This window comes from Macrobrachium rosenbergii, chromosome 6 (genome assembly GCF_040412425.1).
Source record: "Macrobrachium rosenbergii isolate ZJJX-2024 chromosome 6, ASM4041242v1, whole genome shotgun sequence".
Classification (NCBI taxonomy): domain Eukaryota; kingdom Metazoa; phylum Arthropoda; class Malacostraca; order Decapoda; family Palaemonidae; genus Macrobrachium; species Macrobrachium rosenbergii.
This window is the reverse complement of record NC_089746.1, coordinates 25,119,148-25,131,560: the sequence shown is the minus strand read 5'-3', so window position 1 is coordinate 25,131,560 and position 12,413 is coordinate 25,119,148. Positions and strand designations below refer to the sequence as shown.

General features: G+C 34.6%; 1 protein-coding gene and 1 long non-coding RNA gene across 2 annotated transcripts in view; one reads left to right on the top strand and one right to left on the bottom strand.

Annotated features, from left to right (window-relative positions):
- The window catches only part of LOC136839363 (uncharacterized), a 140,786-nt gene extending 129,250 nt beyond the window's left edge, over positions 1-11,536 (bottom strand). Inside the window, exons 1-2 of the mRNA XM_067105274.1 lie at positions 11,118-11,536; positions 10,562-10,619 (exon numbers count right to left, since the gene is read on the bottom strand). Of these exons, the coding sequence (XP_066961375.1) occupies positions 10,562-10,619; positions 11,118-11,131 (72 nt within the window). The 5' untranslated portion in view covers positions 11,132-11,536. The remainder of the gene's footprint in view (positions 1-10,561; positions 10,620-11,117) is intronic.
- Positions 1-12,413, top strand: part of LOC136839364 (uncharacterized) — a 327,006-nt gene that overhangs the window by 41,787 nt on the left and 272,806 nt on the right. The window lies entirely within an intron of this gene.

The window sequence follows — 12,413 nt, the reverse complement described above, 5'->3', positions numbered from 1 at the left end:
TTCATAATGGAGATTTTACGTATAATTTTTTATATTCATATATATATATATATATGTGTGTGTGTGTGTGTGTGTGTGTGTATGTGTGTGTGTTGTGTGTGTTGTGTGTGTGTGTGTGTGTGTGTGTGTGTCAGCGAAAGTAAAGAGCGTACGTGATCTTTAGATTGGGTACTTGTTTGAGCATTACGAATTTAGAACATTTTGTTTTGGCCATACTGGAATGTATAAAGTGTTTATTTCAATTATTAGTGAGGAAAAGTATTTCTCGTAATGAATAGCGTACCTAACGAAGCATTACTTTTTTTTATAAATTTTTTACATGCTGGATGACGTTCACATTATTTCATATTTTGTTAATTTTTTTAAATTCAGACACGTGCGCTTAAACATTACATATAATTCATGAATCTCTCATGAAATATTTGATGAGACCTAAATGCTATAATCCCTTCAAAACAATTAGCAACATCGTTAGAATGCTTTTATATTACAATAGATGAGTTACGTATTACGACAAGATTAAATACAATGAAAATAATAATCTATGAAAAGTGGGAACAAATATAGCCTTGGAACCTAACGGATTAAATTTGTTTAATTAAATTTGAAATTAACCCGCGAAAAACTCCTGCCTTCTCGATTTCAATACACTTGGGTACAGGTTTTCCACTGTAAACCTCAAATTTGTAATATAGGGATGAAAAGAAAAATATTGTTCATCCACGTCAGGGAATCAAACCCACGTCAGAGCAATAGTTGTCTAACGTTTACTGAGATGAATCTCAAAGAGACTTTAAGAACACAAGGACTGACGCTGGATAATATTTTGTTTATTACTAATTGAAAAATACTTGTAATACGCGACCAGAGGCACACGTAAGAAACAATATAAGGTGATGCTGATTTCAGTTATTAATAGATAAATTTAAAGCATGTCACCATAATGGGAACAGTGAGAAGATTGTGTTTTTATATTTTATTTCTTTATATACTTTCAGCAAAAATTTTTTTTGATCTGGGACGCCAATTTCAGAGAAAATAACAAAATTGCAAAGATTGCGACTCGCAAATTAGCGTACCTCCCCGTAGGTAGGTAGTACCGTCATTGCAGTTCACTCGGTTGCACTATGGGCATGACCTAAGGTTCTTTGCAGCTCCCCTTCGGCTCGTAGCTCCAACCCTTTTCATTGCTTTTATTATAATTCAGTTTACATTCTCTTTCTTCCATCTTACTTTCCATCCTCTTCTAATAATTGTTTCATAGTGTAACTGCGAGGTTTTCCCTCTGTTGCACCTTTAAAACCTTTTTACTCCCAGTTTCCTTGTCAGCGCTGAAAGACCTCATAGTTCCCAGCGTCTGGCCTTTGGCCAAAACCTTATATTCCGGTTCCAAATTAATGTACTTGCAGAGGTTAACAAAGCCTTCACCAGCAGTCTATCCCAATCATTGACTCATAATGCACTACTTCCATATTCCAAATATTTCCACTAATCGTAAGTACAAATGGCCATCATTCTAAAGCCCCTGCCATTCCAGCAATTATTCGTTTTGCCCCTCTGCGTTCTTAGTCTTAGAACAGTGGGTGTTTGCACACAATAATCACTTATCTGGAATTCTATTGACATGAAATGACGTCAGTCATTCGCGGTAAGTATATCACAAAGCTGAAAACTGCTCCGAATTTTTGGTTCGTCCAAAAAAAAAAAAAAAAAAAAAAAAGTAAAAAATGCGCAGAAGTTTCTTCTGCTCAATTGAGTTTCTGTACAGCGTATAATGCTGTATGAGCCTCGGCCCATGAAAATTTCAGCCACGGCCAGGTGGTGACCTTTTCTGTAGCGTTGCAAGATGCACGATCATGACTACCTTTAACCTTAAAATAAAAACTGCTGAGGCTAGAGGGCTGCAATTTGGTATGTTTGATAATTGGAGGGTGGATGACCAACTTACCAATTTGCAGCCCTCTAGCCTCAATAGTTTTTAGGATCTGAGGGCGAACAGAAAAAGTGCGGACGGACAGACAAAGCCATCTCAATAGTTTTCTTTTACAGAAAACTAAAAACTACAGATCATGCATTTCAAAGCTTTCATTTTCCAGGTTTTTTATTATTAGATCATTCAAAAGCCACCTTAATACAACTCTTAACCTAAATAACCATGTGAATACAAATACACCAGAGAGGAAAGTCTCTCATGTGTCCTATTTACGAAGCAGGTAAGGAAACACCGCCTGAATAATGCATTTTTTTTATTCTCTCATTTTTCCCTGTGCGTCCTTCTCAGCTATCATGGGACTGAATATTCACGGCGATGTCCCGGTGAACGAAACATTGTGTTTTCTTTCATGGAACGCTTCCTTTCGTGCAACGGTTTTTTATGCAACAAATTCATCAAAACAACAGCTTATTCGTTGGGCTTTCTTTCACACAATACTTGCTTCTATGCAACAGTCGCATAGAAACATCAATATGTTTATTGTTTTCTTCCATGCAACACTTTCTTTCGTCCGAAACTTGCGTAAAAAAAACACATTCACATTCATTGTGCTTTCTTCCACGCAACACTGTCTTTTATCAAACTTTTCTTTCATCCGAAACTTTTCATAAAAAGAAAAACACATTCATCGTGCTTTCTTCCGTGCAACACTTTCTTTCATCCGAAACTTTTCATAAAAAAGAAAAACACATTCATTGTGCTTTCTTCCACGCAACACTGTCTTTTATCCGAAACTTTTCATAAAAAGAAAAACACACTCATTGTGCTTTCTTCCACGCAACACTGTCTTTTATCCGAAACTTTTCATAAAAAGAAAAACACATTCATTGTGCTTTCTTCCACGCAACACTTTCTTTCATCTGAAACTTTTCATAAAAAGAAAAACACATTCATTGTGCTTTCTTCCACGCAACACTTCCTTTCATCTGAAACTTTTCATAAAAAGAAAAACACATTCATTGTGCTTTCTTCCACGCAACACTTCCTTTCATCTGAAACTTTTCATAAAAAGAAAAACACATTCATTGTGCTTTCTTTCATCAGAAACTTGTATAAAAAACAAAAACATATTCATTGTGCTTTCTTCCATGCAACACTTTCTTTAACCCGAAGTTTTCATAAACAGAAAAAATATTCATTGTGCTTTCTTCCATGCAACACTTTCTTGCATCCGAAACTTGCATAAAAAGAAAAACTATATTCACGCAAAAAAAGTTACACACGGCTAATGTAAATGAGCATATATTCCTCTGCAACATATTTCGAAATCGCTTATGATTAAATGTCGACTATAATGACAAAAATGACAAAATCACATCATAGTCACTAAAGGTTACACAGAAAATCAAGAAACAAAAGTAAAAAATATAAATAGGCACAAAAGCGCATACATACATACATACATACATACATACATACATACATACATACATACATACATACATACATACGTACAGATAAGCCTTTTAACCCAAGTTTGACTTTCAGTTTCAATTAATGCCTAAGAGTTATTAACAGCAACCCCCTCCCCTTCCGCCCCCTTTCAGAGTCTCCATTTAAGTCAGCACCGGTTAAATCCTTTTAAGAGGATTTACGAATGTCCCCGGGTTCCAGACATCACTCGATGTATATTATGTAAATGCTTTAAAACGTTCACCTCTAACACGATGGTTTTTACTGGGCTGCGGTAATTCTTCGAGAGCTCCTCTAACCTTATCCGATTTGCTCTGGCTGAGGCCGATTCACAAAATTACATGAATAAATATTTGACACCGATGCCAGTCGACGAAAATTATTACGTTGATGATAAATAACTGACTGACTGCCTGTCGCCACAGGCTTCTGAGTTTTACTCTCAAGTGTATCTATGACGTCACAAGCATAACGTCAAGAAAAATATGCATTAAAACCTTGAATAAAACGTTTCAGGAACCTGCTGAAATATTGTACGCCACAATATAGTTGTTGACCTATATAGTTCCTTCTTCGATTAATTTTAATTATATATGTATTCTCTTACGAATTATGCGATATCAAACAGAAAATAATTTTTTTTAAGCCCTCCAGAATACTTGCTTACTCATTGAAGTGAAAGGATATATTGCTTTTCATTCCTTTCCCCTTGTATCGTGGCCTGTTTCCAAAATTCCCTTAATTTCGCAGCTTACTTATATATTCACCTTGAATATGACAAAGTGTTCTTTGTGAACAAGGGACACCTCCTGCTTTACCAGTTATTAACCTACATTCTTTCGGTCGGGAGTAACTTCAAGAATTTTGAATCATGCTCAAAGCATTCAGTGAAGAACCGATGTTGCAATAAAGGATTCCAAGAGTGAATTCCAAAGAAACTTTCATCCAAACCGCATTTCATTATTAAAAAAAACAAACGATAATGCGTGACTCGTAGTAAAACAATAAATAAATAGATGTTTAGAGCTTGCGACCCTTTCTTGTTGTAGTATCAGGATTTACGAATTATATACTTAAAAGATTCATTGACAGAAATAGTATTGTGATAAGCGGCTCCAATAGTATGGAGAAAATTTATATCCAGTCTTGACGTCATTATCAAGAACGATAAAATGTTCCTCGAAGCAGCAATAATAATAATAATAATAATAATAATAATAATAATAATAATAATAATAATAATAATAATATGGTGTTGAGAATTAGACCTAAAGTTAGACAAAGGTTTCCAAAACTAAATGCCAAACATCTTATCATCATTTTCAAGATAGATAAAGATTTCCTTGTAGTAAATAAATAAATAAATAAATAAATAAACGTGTAGAGATTCAGATCCTAAGTTCAATATAGTATCCCAAGTAATCTGTAAAAAAAATATAATAATTTTAAGTTGGTCTCGTGTGAAGAGAGACAGAGACTTCATCGAAGTGGGGGGAAAAATGACTATACCTAGATTCAAAGTAACAATCAGTCGGGCTAATAAAGAGCAAAAGATAAAAACCCGAACGATACACGGACACGAGACACGTTCGTTGCAATCATGCTTTTTATTCGAGAAGAGGCCATAAATCAATAAAGGTTAAAAAAAAAAACCGTTTGTGACTAAAAAGTTCTTTTAGGTAACCGTTAAATTATGTTTAAGATAGGTTAGTATGAGCTACTGTGCGATTCGGTGCATTTGATATTCTGTTCTGTGAGTAAAAAATTAAGGCAAGCAAAAAAAAAAAAAAGCCCCTAACTAGAGTAGAATTCAAGTCTCCAGGTAAATTTTAGCGTTATACAAGATAAAAAAAAATCGACGTTAATATATAAATTTTTAACAAAAAAAATAAAAACAAACTAAATAGGCATTTTTTTACCGTTAATGGGGGAGGATTCATTATTAGTAGGCTATCTATAAGAAAGATCTCGACACTTACAGTATCTCATTGAAATCTATAAATTGAAATCTATAAATTGGCTCGAAAACACGCAACTTTGGTTACGAATAGATTTTGGAAAGACTCTGTGAAGAAATGTGACTATGAATAGACTTTGGGAAGGCTTAAGGCTGTGAACAGATTATAGAAAGAAATATGACTATGAACAAAATTTGGAAAGTCATGTGAATATGAATAGACTTTGGGAAGGCTTAAGACTATGAACATATTTTAATATGAATATGAATAGACTTTGGGGAGGCTTGAGTCTATGAACATATTTTAATATGAATATGAATAGACTTTGGGGAGGCTTAAGTCTATGATCATATTTTAATATGAATAGACTTTTGGAAGTCTAAAGACTATGAACAGATTTTTGGAAGTCTTATAACTATGAATAGACCTTAGGAAGGCTTAAGTCAATGAACATATTTTAGAAATAAATATGATTATGAACAGACTTTGGGGAGACTTAAGACTATGAACAGATTTTGGAAAGTGATATGACTATGAATAGACCTTGAGAAGGCTTAAACCTATGAACAGATTTTTGGAAGAAATATGACTATGAATAGACCTTGAGAAAGCTTAACCCTATGAACAGATTTTGCTAAGTCACATGAATAGATTCTGGGAAGAAGAATATCATAAAGGACCTTTCACAATCATTATCAAATCGGATAACGATACAGGGAACTTCTGTGACTAAAAAAAAATCAATATCAAAATCAATTGTAAATATGGATTTGTAAGAAGATGTAAGAGAGATCATCAGAAAATCTCCCTCGATTATCTCGTGCATTGTCCTTTGAGGTATGTGTGCACGGCATATTTAAAGTAGGAATATAAGTTCCTCATTGAGCGGGTGGGTTCCGTTCTCAGCTAGCACTCTGCTGGCCGCGAGTTCGAATCTCCGGCCGGCCAATGAAGCATAAAGAGGAATTTATATCTGGTGATAGAAATTCATTTCTCGCTACAATGTGGTTCGGATTCCACAATAAGCTGTAGGTCCCGTTGCTAGGTAACCAACTGGTTCTTAGCCACGTAAAGTAAATGTAATTCTTCGGGCCAGCCCTAGGAGAGCTGTTAATCACCTCAGTAGTCTGGTTAAACTAAGGTATACTTCTTTTTTTAAAGTAGGAATAAATACGAATAACTTTAGAGACAATTTGCTGACTGCTGTATTTGAGCAGACAGCGCATAAATTAAGCGTTTGGAACAGAAACGGCAGCATTCAAGCGTGTAACATAATAATGATTGAGCTCATTTTAAAAGATGACGCTCAGAGAGAACCTAGCAGAAAAGATTAAAAAAAAAAAATAAACATGCTTCGTTTGCTTAATGAATAATGCCACAGATAACGAGGAAGAAAATAATGGCAAAACTTTTATTTTTATTTTAAATCGCTTTCGAGTTCTTACCGAAATATACAGAAATTACTCTTGGTATTATATGACAGAATTAAAGGAAGTCTTAACGCCTCGAATTCCTATCGAGGAATTCTGTGTCAATCAAATATGATAATACCGACGAGATACTTAGATCTTTTATGTACCTCTTTTCAGCAGTGTGAAGTAAAATCATAACAGTATTTCACGTTTATTCAACCATATGTTGTTCTTAGCATTCTTCCATACTGTATTTCATATGTGGTATACCTAATTCAGAATCATGTTGTGTGACTATAATTTTCCATATGTATGTGTGTATGTATATATATATGTGTGTATGCGTATGTATATGTATAATATATATATATATATATATATATATATACAGTGCATACATATGTATGCATGTATATATACATATATATATTTATACATATATATATATATGTGTGTGTATTTATGTATAGCCTGTATATAAATTTACCGGCATACGAACATAGCGTTCATACATATCTGCTGCTTCTTGACGTCCGTTAAATAAGTAAACGATCCCACTAACATTCATGGATGAGGTCTTCCCCGAGACCCATTAACTCATTCAGATTAACCACACTAACAAACCGAGTTTATGGCGAAATAACACTAAAATACGACTCCGGCATTTTGAAAGAGACCTCGTTCTCAGTGTCACGGCTTCCATGCGTCAATTCTGTTGCTTGGCACGCCTACGGCACCTTTTTCTTTTTTTTTTTTTTGGTAGATATAAATCGTATCAACGGGTTTCATGTAACACTGAATATGTAGACCTTACGTTACTGTAGTTAACTGCTGATTTATGTTATTTTTGTTAGGGGAATCTGTAAAGCGTAAGTAATGTGATGAGCACGATTTTAATTACCGGAACATTTGTGACGAGTGAATAAACTCGTTAAATAAGTAATCAGCGTCCCCAGCTCATACTAATGCATTAAATACACATACGTGGATATATATATCTTCCCCAGGAAAAATTCAATATACTCTTTATTTAAGGAAATTCAAACATCATTTTCTACATATCTATTAACACAAGGCACTAACAAACCGAGTTTATGTTGAAATAACAGCAGCATCCAAAATTCAAACCGGACTCGAGTGTTCCTTTGAGTTTTGGGAACAGGAAAAAATCTGATTTTGAAAGAGTTTCCCACCTCGTTCTCAGTGTTCTCTTGCAACCCTTTCCATGTGCTGGAGCGTTATCATGATGGAACAAAATTCTGTTGCAACTTTCTCAACGTTTTTAGCACCTTGCAGTCTTTTTTTTTTTTGGTAGTTCCCGGTGATTGTTTTTTGTCCTTCAAGGAAATCAATAAAATCACTCCTTTGGAGTCCCAAAACACTTTCAGGTCTCGCCAACTTTGAACTTCACTGGTGCAGCTGAACCTCTTGGTAACCATTGCTTTGATTGAATTTTACTTTCTGGGTCATATTGATGGATCCAAGTTTCATCTCCAGTAACAATCCGGTCAAAAACTCTGATTCATTTGATTCAATCTTCGTTAAAACTGCAAGAGAAATTTCAGCTCTTTGATGCAGCTGGTCTTCGCGCAACGCTTTTGGGACCCAACGTGCTGATGAGCAAACCAAGATTTTATTTAAAATTGAAAATGTGGAACCATGGGATTTTCATTAGCTATCATATCGATAGTAATCCGACGATCTTCATCCACTAGATTCTGCACCAAAGCCACAATTCTTCTTTCATTTTTGCAGTCGATGGTCTTCTCTCTTGGGTTGTCTTTGAGGTCCTCCCGACCATCCTTAAATCGCTTTATCCAATCATAAACAACTGATTTAGATGGAGAAGAATCTCCATAAACTTGTTGCAAAGCTTCAATAATTTTTCTGGTTTCTCAAGCTTGGTCAGAACTTGATGTTAGCTCACCTAAAAATTTTTATTTTCCATGGGTTCAAGAAGTTACTTTTCTGAAGCAGATGTTAACACCACGGTAGCAAGAGGATGACTGAGGTAACAAGTCTATATGGATCACTACATCACAGATAATTGTTTACAAGTATTTGGGTTGTTTCATTCCTGTGTAAATACATCATTCAACAATTTTTCCTGGAACTTTTGACTTACCCTCGTATATATATATATATATGTATATATATATATATATATATATATATATATATATATATATATATATATATATGTATATGTATGTATATATATATATATATATATATATATATATATATATATATATATATATATATATATATATATATATATATATATATATATATATATATATATATATACTGTATATATGATATGGATATATATATACATATATATATGGATATGGATATACCTGTAATATATATATATATATATATATATATATATATATATATATATATATATATATATATATATATATATATATATATATATATATATATATATATATATATATATATATATATATACACACACTCAAAATCGTTCTCCTACGCTAATCTTCAAGTAAAGGGACATATTGCACAGTGTATCTCCACATCGTTCTATTTTGGTACAGGTTTCGTTTGGCTTCCATGTTTAACTTGTTTTACAACTCGAACCGCATTTAGAGTTATCGAAGCCCCATCTAGGATGCAGATGATATTTAGAGAAAGGTGTTTGCTGAGAGACCCCAAAGTTTTGCTGTTATCGAGAAAATGGAGTGTGAATACATTTGATCAAATGTTAAGTGCAGTCATTAAATAGAACTTTGCACTTTTTATAAAAGTATTAATTGCGCTAGAATGGAAGTGGATGCTGCTTCAAAAATTAGATATAGCATATTAACAATTTCAGGTAGTCATTAGGATCTAAATAGTACGTGGAATTGATTTTATTTCAGAAGGAGATTGTCAGAACAGATTGAACAGTGATCTGCAATTTAAAGAAAAATAAAAATGAAAAATTAAACTACATACTTTTTGGATAAAATATATAACAAAAAGGAACGGATATGGATGCAATTATGCATTACTAATGGACTTTTCCACTAGTTTATTTTGTTTAGGAAATTGTGGCACTCCTTCTTACTGGCGCAAGTAATTACAAAGCAATTAAAAATCTGATAATGAAGAACAAAATAACAGTCCCGTGATAGAGCAAACCGTGTGCAAATGAAACTACCGTTAAATCAAGAGATAAATATGAATATGGGTAGGTTGAATTATTTACATTTGCAAAATTTAAACGAAGAGAAAAGCTTCTTTGGAGAATGAACTAAAATGCTTTTTTAAAGCGTAGCAGGAAGGATTTAAAAAGATAAACAAACAAATAAAATCTGAGAAACATGAAAGGGCAATTTTCTGGCAATAAATGATAATTTTAGCTCCATCAAAAGATGCAAATACAGGTGAACAACAGTATTTAAATCAAGAGCAGTTAATGAGAGAATGGACTGACATGCTTTAAGAGAAAGGCTTAAGAAAAAAAGAACAGATTTAACACGAATAGCCACGAGTTTCCTAGTGAGTAAAATAATAATTCAAGCTCGTTCAAACAGAGAAATCCCTCGTGCGGCAACGGAGCAAATTAATTATAACGAGAGTCTACCTAACCTGGCCATTCTCATTCTACGCCCATGAAATTAATTCTGACACAAAAACACCCCCTGAATTGAGCACGACCCGATGGCGGGGGAAAAACCCGCGCGCGCGCGCACACACAGACACAGACACACACACACACACACAGACACACACACACACCAGTTTCGGTTTCCAAAGAGTCCACTTACCTTAGCTGGCTGGACCAGAGAGACCGCTAGACTGACCACAGAGACCAAGAAGATCAATCTGCAATCGAGTACAAAAATCAGGGTCAGTTCTGGTCGGGGTTATTTTTACGCCACTTTGCACCAACATTTTATTATTTCTTTTTTTTTTTTTCTTTAAGCTGGAGTGAGCGTTTGCGTAGTGCGATGAGTGAATTTTGAGATACAGAGTAGTTAGGAAACTCCTTTAACGTGAAACGCATCTACAGTAATAATGGTAACGATTGTGAATACAGTTATCATTATTATTAAATCAGTATTACTGATATATTTATCATTACTGTTATTGGGAGGTAATTTTCTAGGTTAAACATATGAGGGGTTCTTGAGTCTTTAATATCAAGTAAAAACACCGAAATATGATTTTCTTTTTATTCTATTACTTTCGATTTGCGTTTTGTAAATCAGGTCAGTTTTTAATTTAACTGAATTCTAAATAGCAGAAACTGAATGTTGGCTGGTAAAACATTCACTGAATTATGTAGCGAAAAAAAAAAAAAAAACACTGAGAACAGCTTACCTTAGGAACGCCATGCTGATGTTCAATCCAAAGCGACAGTGATCAAGTTTTGGCACACCTTACTCGAACTACTTCTGCAAGTGAACTAATCCTGCAATTGTTGCCCACAACGTTTGTAGGTAAGGTGGGCGGGCGTCTTGTTCAGGGCTGCCAACTGTACCCGACTCCGTGTGCTGGAAAGATGACCATGAAGAATCGCACTTTGGTCAGTGTTACTTTCAATTGGCTGTAAGATTCTGCCAGTTTATGAACTTTGTGGGATTCTATGTACATAACAAAGTCATAGGTTCTTGAAAGTACCTTCAGTGAAAGAGGAAGGAGATGTAATCTGATAATGCCCAACGAAAAGAGCACTACCCTCCCCGTTGGCAACTCTTGTCCATTCACTGTTCAACCTTGACTCCCAGAAGCTACTAGGCTCTAATGGGAGCCACGTTTGGGACGGGGGGACGGTAAGACGGGACGGGACTGGATGGTTGGGGGCGGGGGATGATAGACGTGGAGATCAGAGCTTAGGGAACAGGTAAAGAGGTTGGGGAAGCGGGTAGGGTGGGCTAAGTAGGGGAAAGGGGGTCAGCATAAATTTTCAAGCAAGTAAAGAAGGTACGAATGCCGAGTCATCATCATCAAATTTGACTGGGACGATTCAAGGACGAGAGGCGGCAGTGATAGAATAGAATAAAAATGAATGATAAAAAGGTGGATAAAATACACCAGCTTTCCACTGGCTTTCATGGGAGAAAATCATTAAAAATATATAAAATCAGTGATGCATCCCTTATCTTTTGCTAAGAAAAGATGAGACCTCTTTGCATTCCAAAAAGGGACGTCACCACTAACATGACACATTCTCTTCTTTTACTATAAAAAAAGTTACTGAAATATTGCATTTGAAAAGATCTCCCTAACTACTTTTTGTAAAAAAAAATCAAAGTGGTTTACCAAGTAAAAAAAAAAAAGGATTGTAATGTTAAAATCAAGAGGGAATAAGCAAGACATGAAATCAAATTTAGGTTACACACTTTTTTTACATCATCGGTGCGGAAGTGCCTTAAATATACCTACAAGGAACAAAAACGAAATCCAGAGCACTAAGTCATTTCAAATCTTCATCTCATCGACTCGTGTATAACTGGAAACCTTCCTATCGACCGTCGATCAAAATGTACCCGATTTATTTGTCAGTTTCAATTTAAAGTTTTCTTGATTAACTTGTCTTTCTGTCTAAACTGTTTTGGACAGGTATGTCATTAATTTCTTTAATTGATGTCACTAAAGTTTTCACCTCGTCTTAAT